Source organism: Sciurus vulgaris, assembly GCF_902686455.1.
Source record: "Sciurus vulgaris genome assembly, chromosome: 16".
Classification (NCBI taxonomy): Eukaryota; Metazoa; Chordata; class Mammalia; order Rodentia; family Sciuridae; genus Sciurus; species Sciurus vulgaris.
In genome coordinates, this window is record NC_136477.1 from 14,655,927 (window position 1) to 14,672,519 (window position 16,593).

Genomic DNA, 16,593 nt, shown 5'->3' on the forward strand with positions numbered 1-16,593 from the left:
TGTGTCCCGTGGCCATTTATAGTAATATAAATTTGCAAGATCCTTCCTCAGAATCTTGTAGAGAGTATATGAATGTAATCAAATATTTTTCATCTAAAGTACACACACATAAAAATACACACATAAAAATTGCACTGTTTTTCCCTTTACAGTTAATCCCTGTTCCTCTACTCCTTTAATTGCAGAGATTCTCAGACCGCTGCTCTTTCTCTGGGAGCACTGGATGCCACCCTCCCATCTTTTCTTCAGCCTCCATTAGCTCCATTTCATGGCCAGCAGTGAACCCTGTGTTAATCAGTGCAATGTCCACTTCTCAGCCAAGTGTCATGAATCAATGCAGCCTTGTGAGTAAATCCTCAGTGAGGACAGGGAGCAGCCACAGCAGCCCTGCTCTGTGCTAGGTTGGCCTGGCTCTCCACTGACCTCAGCTAAGGGTCCTGGGTTCCATTCTCTCTGATACTCTCCTGCAGCATCCACTGAGCTCTCAGAATCAACTGGTGACCAGCACTGAGAGGAAGGTTTCTCAGTGAAATGCAAGGTCCTACCTGTGTGGGCTTGATGGTGACTGAAGCTCTGTCCCCAGAAAACACAGCAGGAAGGAGTCAAGTGCTGGGCTCCTAGGCAGACCAAAGACCTCAAAGGACACCACCATGTCCTGTCCAGCACAAGGCTGTGCACTGAGGGGCCACATCAGAGCAGAGAGTCACAGCTCCCTATATCTTCTCATTAGGCTCAATTTCCTCTTATTCCTCTGAGGGACACTAGCCTGGAAAGACAGGAAATTCTTCCTGCTGATTCTCTATTACCAAGAGAACAGTTTATAGTCCAGTAAACCTAGATTTTATTGTTCCCCCTGCCTTCCAGTGGTCCAGCCTCCTGGCACATCTTCCCCCATTTATCCAAAAGTGTTTTCTAAGTCTCACACTGATGAGCTCATCTTGACTGGAGCTCACGTGTCTCTAGGCATGATCCTGTGCTGGGCAAAGAGCACCAATATCCCAGAAAAGTCATGCCTCTTTAACAAGGGTGAGCACTGTGTTCCCTTTGTCTAAATCTTGGGCATTACACTTCTTGCCTATGTGGTCCTTTCTCAAATTGTCATTAAGTCATAGTTTTAAGACCAGTTAATAGCTGCCATTCAAACTTTAACTTAAAAATGTTTATTAGAACGAGATGTGATTGGTTCACTTCATGCATCATAACCTGAGCCTATACTGGATAGGAACTGGGAAACTTCATTTTTATTGACTTCTATTCTGTGAAGTCGATTTCACATAGTGATACACCTATGACCTCCATCTCCATTGCAGAGAAATGGGTAACAAATGCTATACTGTAAGGAGCGATGAGACCTTCATTAGACGTCTGGCAGGATGCTTCTGCTTCATATATATGGGCTTTTGGTTTTTAACTACATATATTTTCCCCCAGAGGATATTTAACAATGTCTGAACATTGGTACTAGCCATCTACCACACCCACAACAGTTCGCAACACAAATAATTACCCAAGCCCCAAATGTCAACAGTGAAGAGATGATCAAAACCAATTCTAGACCACATTTCTGCATATTTATGCAGAAGAATCACCAAAAGGCAAGTACAGAAGAAAATGCTGAGACCATAGATCTACTAAGGTTCCAGGAACTCTGCATCCTTATTTGATAAAGTGGTCCTGTTCCTGCAGGTCCTGGTCTGGGGACCTCTTTCTGAGGAGCAAGGCTGTGAAATTCTGTGAGAGTCTGGTGTAGGTAGTTGAAGCTCTTCTCCTCTGCAAACTGTCTTTGAAAGTTATTATTTTTGTGTATTTTCAAAAGGCTGTGTGTTCTCTCACTCTAAAGAAGGTAATAATGTCTGTGTATTATTGTTGCTGTTGTTGCTATGGTTATTATCATTTCATGAAACTGCAGACTGACCCCAGAGGTGAACAACCACTGGGCTACATGCCCTGATATTTATTTATTTATTTATTTGTTTGTTTGTTTATTTATTTACCTGGGTTTTCCTAACTTGCAAGACTGTTTCACAATGACCATCCTCCAGCTTCAGCCTCCAAACACTTGGTTTAATGTTGTGCTCCACCATATTGAGCCAATTATTCCATACAAGGGCTCTCTAAACACAACCAATATCACTGTAAAAAGACCTTGTAGTAGGCAGCATAATGATCTCTAAAGGATGTCAAATTCTACTTCAAAAATTATTTGAATATGATGACTTTACATTTTTAAATTTAATTTTATGACCCCAGTAACATGTCACAATCAACACCATTATACTAAAGTCCAAATAACCAAGAGGAGCACTTAAAGCATTGACATACACAGAATTGATAAAGCAATGGAGAATCACTTATTTCCTTCTATTGCAAATTACATAATCCAACTCAAGGGCCCGGTGCTCTGCTTCTACATACACATAGCCAAACAAATGAATATATTTCAGTAAAACATAAAAATATATCAGTACAATATATTTCAAGAGGGAAGAAATGATTTGTAGGAAATCCTTCCCATCCCATGACACACATGGGAATTTACAGAGGTTTTTTTTTTTTTTTTTTTTGGAGAATTTAGAATTTCAGAGGATGTGAAAAACTGCTGAGCATCATAGAAAGCAGGAGACTGAATGAAGTGGGTTATTAATGGTAGACAGAGGTTGAACTCAGAGGAGTGAATCTGCAGGAAATCAATAGGAGGAGGAAGCTTCAGATGCCCAATCTCATCAGAAATCCCAACTCTGGCTCTGAGGCTTGCTACCTGCAGTCAGGGCCATGGGCTTCTAAACCTGCTACTGTTTCCCTCCAAAGAGCCTTCTCAGGGCTCTCTTTACATCCTTATTCCTCAGACTGTAGATGAAGGGGTTCAGCATGGGGGTGACCACAGTGTACAACACTGAGGCTATGGCACTGGAGTGTGAGCTGTGGGTTACACCAGAACTAAGGTACACACCAACACCTGTGCAATAAAATAAGGACACCACGGAGAGGTGAGATGCACAGGTGGAGAAAGCTTTGTATTTGCCCTGAATTGATGAGATTTTACGGATGGAGGACACTATCTTGGAGTAGGAGTAAAGAATTCCAGCGATGGGGCCACCTCCCAGCAACACAGATACAATATACATCACCACGTCATTAAGGAAGGTGTCAGAACAGGAAAGTTGGACCACCTGGTTGAGCTCACAGAAAAAGTGGGGGATTTCTAGATTTGTGCAGAAGGACAGTCGCAAGACCATCAAGCTTTCTAACAAGGCATGGAGGAGACTCAGAATCCAGGACACTAGAACCAGCAAACCACAGAGCTGAGAATTCATGATGGCAGTGTAGTGCAGGGGGTGACAGATGGCCACATACCTGTCATATGCCATCACAGTCAGGAGGAAGTTGTCCAACTCTATAAAAACCATAAAGAAGCACATCTGGGTGATGCAGCCTGTGTAGGTAATGGCCTTGCTCTGTGTCTGGATGTTCAGCAGCATCTTTGGGATGCTCGTAGAGGTGAAGCAGATGTCCACAAAGGACAGGTTGGAGAGGAAGAAGTACATGGGCATGTGCAGATGGGAGTCTGAGATGCTGGCCAGGATGATTAGCAGGTTCCCCAGCACAGTGACCACGTACATGGAGAGGAAAAGCCCAAAGATGAGGGGCTGCAGTTCTGGGTCCTCTGAAAATCCCAGCAGAAGAAACTCTGAAACTCTTGTTTTATTTCCTTGTTCCATGTGGTGGATATTACTACCTAAAAATTAATAAATAACATGATTTCTCTTCACACATATGGACACCACTGATTTGATTGAAATGGGACAATTCATCCAGACCTGGTGGTACATATCGGCAATGCCATCATCCAGGTTGAGGATGATGGATTTCAAGTTCAAGGCCAGCCTCAACAATTTAGTGAGGCCCTAAGCAACTTAGCAAGACCTTGTCTCACCCTACAAAGGACTGCACTGTGGTTCAGTGGTAAAGTATCCCAGTGTTCAAACCCCAGTAACAAAAACAAAAACAAAAAAAAAAACTGAAATGGGTCAATTTATATTTTCCAGTAAAGAAACTGATTTCTGGGGGCCATCCAAGATGGCATCTCCTGTCACTCCAGAACCCATGATTCAAGAAGGGGAGACATTGAGAGACTCAGACTAAAATAGAGCCACGGGGTGAGTCTCCACGACCGGGTGAAGCTCGGCCTGGGTGGCAAGCCTGGATAGGGGTGGCTTATCAGAGCAGGGCAGGGCAGCTAGAGTCTTCCTCAGGTAGCCCTGCTCCCTCCAGCAGTGGGCTCCACCCACACGGCCAGCTTATCGGAGCAGGCCCCCCAGTGAGAGCCTTTCTGCACAGAACCAACTCCAAGTCCCAGAGCCAGCGGCCACCTCCGGCCTACAGGCAGCTTCAGGGACCAGGATAGGACAGCCAGGGACTTTCCCAAGTAGCCCGGCTCCCTCTGGTGGCAGGCTCCTTTCACGGCCAGCTTCTCGAAGCAGACCACCCAGTGAGAGCCTTTGCATAGAGCCAGCTCCAAGCCCTGGAACCAGAAGCCAGCTAGGGGCAGCTTTCTTCCGAAGCACTGCATTATCAAGTTCCTCCAAGACTTCAGGCTACTGAAAGTGGGGAGGTGATAAACTGGAAATCTACAGGGACACTATAAGCCAATAGAGGAAATCTGCAATATCTCAGGGTCCCACTGACATCTGACCAATATGAAAAAACGTGGGAATAAAATGTTCCAAACAAACCTAGATACTATATCAATAAAACCCAGTGACAGCACAGCAGAAGAAATGTCAGAAAGGGAGTTCAGAATGTACATAATTAAAACAATCAGGGAAGCAAACGAGGAGATGAAAGAGCAAATGCAGGCATTGAAGGAGGAGAAGAAAAAGCAAATGCAGGCATTAAATGATTGCACCAATCAACAGTTAAAAGAGCAAATACGGGAAGCAAGAGATCATTTCAATAAAGAGTTGGAGATATTGAAAAAAATACAAACAGAAATCGTTGAAATGAAGAATCAATAAAACAAGTTAAAAACTCCATAGAAAGCATAACCAATAGGATAGAACACCTGGAAGACAGAACCTCAGACATTGAAGAAAAAATATTTAATCCTGGAAACAAAGTTGAACAAACAGAGAAGATGGTAAGAAAGCATGAACAGAATCTACAAGAATTATGGGATATCATGAAAAGGCCAAATTTAAGAATTACTGGGATTGAGGAAGGCACAGAGAAACAAACCAAAGGAATGAACAATCTATTCAATGAAATAATATCAGAAAATTTCCCAAATCTAACGAATGAAATGAAAAACCAAGTACAAGTGGCTTATTGGTCTCCAAATATACAAAATTAAAACTGACCCACGCCAAGGCACATTATAATGAAAACACCTAACATACAAAATAAAGACAGAATTTTAAAGGCCGCAAGAGAAAAGAATCAAATTATATTCAGGGGCTAATCAATAAGAATATCAGCAGATTTTTCATTCCAGACCCTAAAAGCTAGAAGGGCCTGGAACAACATTTACCAAGCCCTGAAAGAAAACGGATGCCAACCAAGAATCTTATACCCAGCAAAACTTACTTTCAGATTTGACGACGAAATAAGATCCTTCCATGATAAACAAAAGCTAAAGGAATTTACACAAAGAAAGCTGGCATTACAGAACATTCACAGCAAAATATTCCATGAGGAAGAGATGAAAAACAACGATGCAAATCAGCAACGGGAAGAACTAGCCTAAAGGAATAGCCAAATAAAGGAGAAACCAATTCATGTCAAAAAACAAAAATGAGTCAAATGATTGGGAATACAAATCATATCACAATAATAACCCTGAATGTTAATGGCCTGAACTCATCAATCAAAAGACATAGACTGGCAGATTGGATTAAAAAGAAAAATCCAACAATATGCTGCCTGCAAGAGACTCATCTCATAGAAAGAGATACCCATAGACTAAAGGTGAAAGGATGGGAAAAAACATACAATGCACATAGACACAGCAAAAAAGCTGGAGTATCCATCCTCATTTCAGATAATGTGGACTTCATGCCAAAACTAGCCAGAAGGGATAAAGAAGGACATTACATACTGCTTAAGGGAAGCATAAATCAGCAAGACATAACAATCATAAATATCTATGCCCCGAACATTGGCTCATCCATGTACGTCAAACAAATCCTTGTCAACTTCAGAAATCAAATAGACCACAACACAATAATACTAGGCGATTTTAACACACCTCTCTCACCACTGGATAGATCTTCCAACACAAATTGAATAAAGAAACCATAGATCTCAATAACACAATCAACTATTTAGACTTAACCAACATATATAGAATATACCATCCAACAAAGAACGAATACACTTTCTTCTCAGCAGCACATGGATCCTTCTCTAAAAGAGACCATATTTTATGCCACAAAGTTACTGTTAGCAAATACAAGAAGATAGAGATACTACCTTGTACTCTATCAGATCATAATGGATTGAAATTAGAAATAAATGACAGAACAAAAAACAGAAACTTCTCCAACACCTGGAGATTAAATAATACACTATTATATGATGAATGGATAACAGAAGACATCAGGAGGGAAATTAAAAAATTCTTAGAACTAAACGAGAACAAAGACACATCATATCAAAATCTCTGGGACACTATGGAAGCAATGCTTAGAGGAAGATTTATTTCATGGGGTGCATTCAACTGATTACTATTTTGTGTCTGGGTCTGGTCATTCTACAGCATCCCTAATGCCATTACTGAGTATGAGTATGACTTTCTCTCTACCTCTAAGCTTGTTCTCCAGAACTCATGCATTGTGCACTGTTAATGAGAAATGACCTCTTACCACTGAGGAGCACAGAGTGCTGACCACATTCCAGGCACTATCCAGGCCTCAATAGCAGAAGCTCCTACATCCCGTTGTTGGTCAAAGAATATATGCATGGAGCAAATCACAGGTCTACTACATTTTGGTGCTAAGGGTATATCACATGTGTTGACATATGTGGGAAGTCACTGAATTTTACACATCAAATACATGTGGTCCTTTGAACATTCATTACCACTCAATAAACCTGTTTTTAAAAGAATAATCATGTAACGTGACTGAAGATGAAGCAGATATGAGAAAAACAAAATCAGGTTGAGTGGAGACAGTAAATAAGAGGTTGTATTTGTGTGTGTGTGTGTGTGTGTGTGTGTGTGTGTGTGCGAGTGCACGTGTGCTGAGTGTGGATATCAGGGGATTCTCACTGCAAAAGAACTGAAAGAACCAACAAAGATGGTATACAGCATGTTAAAATATCAACAAGATAATAATAAAAAAAATCAACATCAAAAAATGATTAAATTGGCTAAGACTTTGACACACTAGAATATACAGCTAATGTTCCTATAACATTGAGGCAGGTGATGAAATCTCAGTTATCTCTTAGGAATGAATCAGGAATGAAAACGAGTGTATGTTGACATTTCATATAAAACAAAGTTAAATATCCATCTGATAGTAAAACATTTGATGGTAGAATACATGCTTATAAAATCGGAGAAGAGGAAGTTGATCTCCTAGCTCACATCTTTACTAATAATCAGACAGGTTAAAGACTCCAGTGTAAAAATGCAAAACACATTTGAGGTGAACATCAAGACATTGTATATGAAATCTACCATGAACTGATATATTGTAAGGCAAAAACTCGGTATAAGAAGATAAGCACAGAACATTAAATACAATATTAAATTGTTAACAGTCAAAAATATGACTCCAATATTCAGTGGAGGAGCATTACTTGTGACATCACTTGAAATGCTGAGAATTATAGAAAAATAGGATGATATCAATAACAGAGATCAAAACAGTGGTGATAAGAACGAAGATTAGCTCCAAGCTGTTGAGAAAACAGCAAGATATCATCACATTCGTCTGCTTTGGAAAACACCCTAAGGAGCCCTTGAACTGATGGGATTGGAATTCTCAAACAGGAAAGAGGAACTCTCTGAGGTGGTGGAGAACAAGGGACTTGGTGCCATGTCTTAGTGACAGGCTGGGGACAGGGATGAATGGGAAAGCTGAAGATGTTCTTTCTCCCAACTTCTCGATCTTCTTACCTACAACATTCTGGTCAGCTTACACTTTGGGATTGGGCTGTCCTGTGCCTTGTACGACGTTAAGCAGCATCCCTGAGCTCTCTTGATGTGAGAAGTCTCTGCACACTGCTCAGTGTCCCCTGGAGACACAGATATCACTCGTCATTGAGAACCACTTTGAAACTAACAATACCAGAAAATTTTGGCAGCCTTGATATAATAGTAAAGCAATGTTTACAAATGTAAGAAAGACCACCAAAAGTATGGGTGGCAGAGCCTCACTGTGAATCACCCTGCATCCTTTGAAATATCTAAGGTGCATTCTGTTAGTTGATTGGGAGCAACTCTGCAGGCATCTTTGAGAGAGAGAAGGAAAGAAGGGACGAGCTAGAACAGAAGACAGCACTAAACACGGGGTGTGTGCAATGTACACAGGAGCCTATTCCGGCATTTGAGTGAAGAGCATATGAGCTTGTCAGCATGCAGAATAGGAAGAAAAGTTCAAACATAAACTGAGAACTTACAGGAAAACAGAGTGGCAGGGTTGGTAAGTTTACTGTGTAATCATCATTTTCATCTAAAGCAATCAGTTTATGCATTTTGTTTCCATTTTTTGAAATATGTCACATTGATTAAAATTTATTTCAGTCTTTTGAGAAAGGTATCTACTGCACTTTGTTTTGTGGTTTTGGTTTGTTTTTTTCATTTTGTGTTGCTTTGCTGTGTTTTGGGTTCTCCTTGCAAGGCTACAAGTGAACCCAGGACCTTTTGCATGATAAGCAAGTGCTCTATGACTGAACATCAGCCTCACTCTGAATTTTTTTACCTGAGACATAATAGCTGTGCACACTAGCAGGGCCTAGTGTGAGCATTCAACATGTGTGTGCAATATAACATGCTCTAATCAGGGTCATTAGCACTTGTTTCTCCTTAAATATTCATCAATTCTTCGTGTTAGACATTTCTTACTTTTCTTATTCTTTATGGGAATCATGTAATCAAAAACTAGTATGAAGGCAGGCTCTGGGGCTGCGGTGGGAGGACAGCAGCATGGCCTTGGTCCTTTTGACTGGCAGCTCCTGTGCAGTCACAGTCTGGAGAGGATTCAAATGACCAATGAAGAACTTCTTCCCAAAAAGGCTGGACTGAGAGAAGCAACAGAGCAACAAGAGAGGCAAGAGTGTCCTTCTCAAAGTCAGTGCCCCAAGCAAGTCCATCAGCCCAGGGTTGCCCACCAAGATCAACAATGGGAGATCCAGGGAGTGACTCGTTTTTCCTAAAATGGAAAGTAGGAAAACTGGGCCAGACTAAAGACAAACTGGAACAAATCCAAAGTGCACTGAGTGCCTGGAAGTTCAGGCCTGATAGGTGAACAAATCATACTCCCCAGTCAAGGTTCCTGACACTCTCATTAAGAGAAAGCTGGGGTGGGACACCCAAGTGCTCATTTCCACACTGATACTCAGACTTTTTGAGCCAATAAAGCAAGAAAAAGCCACATTCTTATACTGTGCAGCTTGTAATGAATTGTGTAAAACTTACCAGGTGAACCTTGTGTTTCAGCTTTTTTCTCTTCCCTTCTCCTTGCTTCTGACACCCGGTGCCATCAGATTATTCTGAAGAAGAGGCCATCTCCAGAAACATCCCCTTCTAGAAAATGCAGGCACTTGAGCAATGTTTCTGTTTGCAGAAAATAGAGTGAGACACACTAGTGTCTGTGGCACGCTCTGTCTAGAGACATGTTGGAGAGCTGCAAACAGAGATTTTCAATCATGACTTGAACATGTAAAATTCCAGTAAAATGAAAAAATGGAATATGCATCGCACTTAACCTTGAGGATAAGGACCTAAAGACACTGTGTATCAGTTTTGCCAATAAGACTGTTGACTTCATGATTGTTGTTGAACCTCTGGGTCAAAGGAGGTGATTTTTTTATTTCATTGTTTTTGTTTGTTTCTTTGTTTGGATTTCTGTTGTTGTTGTTGTTGTTGTTTTTGCTGGGAAAGAACCTTCAATAGTCATGATTCAATAATAGCTGTCAGTACAAGTCATGCATGCATGGGGGAATGTGATCCTTTGTTGAATTTAGACCTTTTGTATTACGTACTTGATATTGAATAAAATGTGCCCTGAAATAGTAAAAAAAAAAAAAGAAAAACAAGTGGAGTGCTTTGGAAGTAATATTACGTTTGCATCAAAAGATTATTAACTTTTGGGCATAACACTGTATAAGGAATGGCTTCACTGAAAACTTCCCACTTTGTGGTGGGACACAGGCCCCTTCCCCTGTGACTGTGGGTTGCAGTGGTTATCCAGTCTCCCTGGCTCCTCCCCTCCCTTTCCAGCCTCTGCTGACCACCAGTTTACATTCTACTGTACTGATCTTAAATATTTTCCTATTCTTTATTAAAAATGCCCCCTGTACATGTTGACAGGGTTTCATGTCACTTTTCAATAAATTCATTCGCCATGCACTGTTTGAAACAGAACGAAATGAAAAATCTAAAACATCCAATGGAAAGATGTGTAATAGGAATTAGTTAGTGATATCAACATGGGTTATGAGTTTGAGACTCAATTGCCAAACACCTGCAAATAAGACAAAAGGAAGGAAGTCCTCTAAACAGCAGGATGGTGGTGAAAATAGGTAAAGTTCTGATATCTCCCATACAAAATTGTTTATGTTGAAATATGTTAAATAAGGATAAAATGAGCTTGGATCAAGAGGAAAATAAACATGAATGCCTTTCAATGATGCCTACAGTGGACGCCTTTCTGAGCAATGCATCTGAGCAGAAAAACACAAATACACATTAAGTCACAGCAGAGTTGTGAAAAGCAGATGGAAATGTGTTTCTATGGTGACATAGAACTAGGGATGCACAAGACCGTCCACTATCTTTATTTTTATTTAAAGCAAGAATTCAAACAATATTAAATTAATCACTCACATTTTCAGAAAAAGCAATGTGTGGATACAACCAATTCATAGACTGGAATTTACAAAATTCACAAATTTTCACACATTCCCAACTAATGTATTTCTATATACATGAAAATAGACAGTCTGTGGTAGACAAAATACCAATAATCTCCTAAAAAGACTATATTGGAAAACAGTGCGGGGGCAACTCCTATCACTTAGAGAAACCAGCACAGCCCTTTGCAACACACCAGGAAATAACTGAAAAACCACAGGTATATTAAGTCTCACAGGAATGCAAAGCATTCCACAGTAAGGATCCAGGCATAACTCTATTCACCTGTGAAATCATATTTTTCAATATTACTATAGAGAAAATAATACTTTAAAAATGTGTGTCCCATGAACTTTTTCCTAAGATAACATGCAAGATTCATACTCAGGATCGTTGTAAATAATAAATAAGTATAATTGATTATTTCTCATATTGAGTACATACACAATTTTAAAATGCACTAATCAAACTTCTTGTTCCTGCACAGTTAATTTCTATTCCTCTACTCCCTTAGTTGCAAAGCTGCTTGGACCTCTGCTCCTTCTCTGGGAGCACTGGACGCCTCCCTCCCATCTTCTCTTCAGCCTCTGTTAGCTCCATTTCATGGCCAGCAGTGAACCCTGTGTTAATCAGTGCAATGTTCACTTCTCATCCAAGTGTCATGAATCAATGCAGCCTTGTGAGTAAATCCTCAGTGAGGACAGCGAGCAGCCACAGCAGCCCTGCTCTGTGCTAGGTTGGCCTGGCTCTCCACTGACCTCAGCTAAAGAGTCCTGGGTTCCATTCTCTGAAGCTCTCCTGTGGTGTCCACTGAGCTCTCAGACTCACCTGGTGACCAGCTCTGAGAGGAAGGTCTCTGTGGAAGTGCAAGGTCCTGCCTGTGTGGGCTTGATGGTGACTGAAGCTCTGTCCCCAGAAAACACAGCAGGAAGGAGTCAAGTGCTGGGCTCCTAGGCAGACTGAAGACCTCAAAGGATACCACAACGTCCTGTCCAGCACAGGGCTGTGCACTGAAGGACCACAGCAGAGCAGAGAGTCACAGCTCCCTATATCTGCTCATTAGGCTCATTTCCCCCTTTTCCCCTGGAGGGACACTGGCCTGGAAAGACACGAAATTCTGCCTGCTGTTTCTCTATTCCTAAGAGACACGTTTATAGTCCAGTACACCTAGTTTTTATTATCTCTCCATGGATCCACCTGCCTTCCAGAGGTCCAGCCTCCTGGCACTTCATCCCCATTTTGACTGAAAGTGTTTTCTAAGTCGGACACTGATGAGCTCATCTTGACTGTAGCTTATGTGTCTTCAAAGCATGGACCTGTGCTGGGAGAAAAGCACCAATACCCCAGAAAAGTGCCATGTCCTCTTTACCAAGGGTGAGCACTGTGTTCCCTTGGTCTAAAGCTTGAGCATTACATCACTTGCCTTTGAGGTTCTTTCTCAAACTGTCATTAAATTATAGTTTTAACACGAGTTAAGAGGTCCCACTCAGTCCCTCACTTCAAAATGTTTAGTAGGAAGAGATGTGATTTGTTCTTTGTATGCATCATAACCTGAGCTTAATATCTGATAGGTAATGGGCATCTTCATTTTTATGGACGTCTCTTCTATGAAGTCTGTCTTATGTATTGATACTATTATGAACTCCATCCTCTACAGAAACTGGGCTGACCAATGCTATTAACTTAAGTAGAGAAAAGACCCTCATTTGAATTCTGGTATAATATTTCCAGTTCCTAACATCTGAGCCTGATATTTTCAAATTGAGATATTTTCCACTGGAAATATATGATGAAGTCTGAATGCTGGTACTAAACATGTACATCACCCACAACAGCTCCCAACACAAATAATTGCCCTGCCTCCAAATGTCAGCAGTGAAGAGTTCATCAAAACCAATTCTACACAAACTTCATTATGCAGAAGAATCATCAAGGATGCAAATGCTGAGAACATAGGTCTACTGTGGTTGCAGGACCTCTGCATTCTTCCTTGACAAAGGTGGTCCTGTTACTGCAGGTCCTGGTCTGGGGACCTCTCTCTGAGGAGCAAGGCTGTGAAGTTCTTTGAAAGTCTGGTGTATATAGTTTTAGGTCTTCTCCTGCCAAAATTCTCTTTATGTTATTATTTTTGTGTATTTTTTGAAAGGAAGTGTGGTCACTCAATCTAAAGATAGTAATGATTTCTCTGTATTATTGTTGCTGTGTTTTTGTTATTATCATTTCATCGTACTGCAGATTGACCCCAGATGTGGCCCACCCCTGAGCTAAATGCCCTATTTATTTATTTGTTTGCTCGGGTCTCCCTAACTTGCAAGGTTGGCTTCACAATGACCATCCTCCAGCTTCAGCCTCCAAGCTCTTGGTTTAAAGGTGTGCTCCACTGTGTCCAGTCAATAATTACATACAAGGACTCTCGAAACACAACTAGTGTCACTGCTAAAAAGAACTTGTAGTAGGCAGAATAATGATCTTCCAAGGATATCTCAATTAGCTCAATCCTAATCCACAGAACTTTTGAATATCTTGGCCTAAATTTTTTATTTAATTCTATGACCCATTACACTAAACCATTATACTAAAGTCCAAATTACCAAGAAGAGCAGTTAAAGCATTGACATACACAGAATTGTAAAGCAAAGGAGAAACACTTAAGTGACACATTTTCCCTCTACTACAAACTACAAAATCCACCTCAGGGGCCCAATGCTCTGCTTCTGCATACACATAGCCAAACTCAGGAATATTTTTTCAGTAAAACCTAAGAAACATTCATTGATATGATGTATTTCAAGAGGGAAGAAATGATTCATCAGACATGCTTTCTGTCCCATGACAGAAATGGGAATTTTCAAAGGTTATTTGTTCAAAGTTTAAAAGAATTTAGAAACTCAAAGTAAAAAAACTGCTGAGCATCATAAAAAGCAGGAGACTGAATGAAGTGGGTTGTTAATGGTAGAGAGAGGTTGAGCTCAGAGGAGGGAATCTGCAGGAAATCAATAGGAGGAGGAAGCTTCACATGCCCTATCTCATCAGAATCCCAACTCTGGCTCTGAGGCTTGCTGCCTGCAGTTAGGGGCATGGGCTTCTGAATCTGCTACAGTTTCCCTCCAAAGAGCCTTCTCAGGGCTCTCTTTACAACCTTATTCCTCAGACTGTAGATGAAGGGGTTCAGCATGGGGGTGACCACAGTGTATATCACCGAGGCTGTGGCACTGGAGTGTGAGTTGCGGGTTGCAGAAGAACTAATGTACACACCAAGTCCTGTGCCATAAAATAAGGAGACAATGGACAGGTGAGAAGCACAGGTGGAGAAGGCTTTATACCTGCCCTGAGATGATGAGATTTTACGGATGGAGGACACTATCTTGGAGTAGGAGTAAAGGATGCCAGTGAGGGGGCCACCTCCCAACAACACAGATGCAAAATACATCACCATGTCATTAAGGAAGGTGTCAGAACAGGCAAGTTGGACCACCTGGTTACGTTCACAGAAAAAGTGTGGGATTTCCAATTTTCTGCAGAAGGACAGTTGCAACATCATTAAGCTTTGTAGCAGGGCATGCAGCACACTCAGGATCCAGCACACCAGAACCAGCAAACCACAGAGCCAGGGATTCATGATGGCAGTGTAGTGCAGGGGGTGGCAGATGGCTAGAAACCTGTCATAGGCCATCACAGTTAGGAGGAAGTTGTCCAACTCTACAAAAATGAAGAAAAAACACATCTGGGTGATGCAGCCTGTGTAAGTAATGGCCTTGCTCTGTGTCTGGATGCTCAGCAGCATCTTTGGGATGGTGGTGGAGGTGAAGCAGATGTCCACAAAGGACAGGTTGGAGAGGAAGAAGTACATGGGCATGTGCAGGTGGGAGTCTGAGATGGCAGCCAGGATGATGAGCAGGTTCCCCAGCACAGTAACCAGGTACATGGAGAGGAAAAGCCCAAAGATCAGGGGCTGCAATTCTGGGTCCTCTGAGAATCCCAGCAGAAGAAACTCTGAAACTCTTGTGCTGTTTCCTGTTTCCATGTGGTGGATGTGACTACCAAAATAAAAAGGAAAATAGCATGACTCCTCTTTACACATAGGGTCACGACTGGGTTAGTTGAAATGGGAAAATTCAGCTGGGCCTGATGGCACATTACTGTACCCCATTGACTCTGGATGCTGAGGCAGTGGATTGCAAGTTCAAGGCCAGCCTCAGCCATTTAACAAGGCCATAAGTCACTTTCCGTGACTCTGTATCTAAATAAAAACACCGGAGTGTGGCTCAGAGGAAAAGTGACCCTGGATTCAATTCCCAGTACCAAAACAACAGAAATGACACAATTTATATTTTCCATCATAAACCAGTTTCTATATGTGGACTCTTGAGAAGAGTGTGGCATTTTTCTTCCTATCAAATAATACTGAGTAATTATATTAGAAAATATGATTCTTTTGCTTCTTTTAAATGAAAGTCATTACACTCTATTCCAAGAGTAAAAATAACGTTAGGATATCTTGCCAAACAAAAAAAAATAAGAAAATGAAAAAACTAACCTCTGTTTTGTTTTGTTCTGTTTTTTCTGGTTCTGGTCATCCTAGGGCATCACTAATGCCATTACTGAGTAGGAATTTCTGTCTAACTGCAAACTTTATTCTGCAGTTAACTCATTGTACACTTTCTTAAATATGTTTTATTTGCTCTAATTACTTATACATTACAATAGAATGTATTTAGACACATCATATATAAGTGGAGGATAACTTCTCATTTTGCTGGTTGTACATGAAGCCATTGCACACTTTTAATGAGAAATTCTTTCTTACCACCCAGGAACACATGCAGCATGCTGGCCAAATTGCAGGCACTGCTGAGGGCTTGACCACACAAGTTCCTACGTCCCAATGATGGATAAGGAATATGGTCATGGGTCAAATCACAGGCCCATTATATTTTTATGCTAAAGGTATATCACATGTGTTGACATATGTGGGAACTCATTGAATTTTACACATCAAATATGTGTGGCCCTTTGAACATTCATTACCACTCAATAAACCTGTTTTAAAAAGAATAATCATGTCACATGACTGATGATGAAGCAGATATGAGAAAAACAAAATCAGGTTGAGCAGAGACAGTAGATATGAGGTTGTATTTATGTGTGTGTGTGTGTGTGTGTGTGTGTGCGCACGCGTGTGCACGCACATGTGCACACTGAACATGCAACTCAGGGCTTTCTCTCTGATTGTGGACACTCTTCTCTGACCAACACCCCGAGACCCTGGAGATGATATTTTCCTAGTTTTTCCAAACAAGAAGGAACAGCAAAAAAACTGAAAGAACCAAAAAATGGTATGCAGCATGTTAAAATATCAACAGGACAATAATAAAAATACATATATATCAACATCCAAAAATGATTCAGTTCACAAAGTCTTTGTGTACACACATATACACATAATGTTCCTATGACATTGTGGCAGGTGATAAATGCTCAGTTATCTCTTAGGAATGAATCAGGAATGAAGA

General features: G+C 41.0%; 2 protein-coding genes across 2 annotated transcripts; both read right to left on the reverse strand.

The window, feature by feature from the left end:
* Positions 1-2,618: 2,618 nt before the first annotated feature.
* LOC306645916 (olfactory receptor 7A10-like) lies at positions 2,619-9,738 on the reverse strand. The gene is made up of 2 exons (XM_079114097.1): positions 9,644-9,738; positions 2,619-3,732 (listed from the first exon to the last, which is right to left on the reverse strand). Exon 2 carries the CDS (start codon positions 3,717-3,719, stop codon positions 2,790-2,792), a length of 930 nt encoding a protein of 309 aa, XP_078970223.1. The 5' UTR covers positions 3,720-3,732; positions 9,644-9,738; the 3' UTR covers positions 2,619-2,789.
* Positions 9,739-14,013: 4,275 nt separating this feature from the next.
* Positions 14,014-15,139, reverse strand: LOC306645932 (olfactory receptor 7A10-like). Its single transcript, XM_079114106.1, has one exon. It carries the CDS (start codon positions 15,102-15,104, stop codon positions 14,175-14,177), a length of 930 nt encoding a protein of 309 aa, XP_078970232.1. The 5' UTR covers positions 15,105-15,139; the 3' UTR covers positions 14,014-14,174.
* Positions 15,140-16,593: the final 1,454 nt, after the last annotated feature.

Coding starts and splice junctions, on each gene's coding strand:
- LOC306645916 (XM_079114097.1), bottom strand. CDS start 3,719: ATGGAACAAGGAAATAAAACAAGAGTTTCAGAGTTTCTTCTGCTGGGA.
- LOC306645932 (XM_079114106.1), bottom strand. CDS start 15,104: ATGGAAACAGGAAACAGCACAAGAGTTTCAGAGTTTCTTCTGCTGGGA.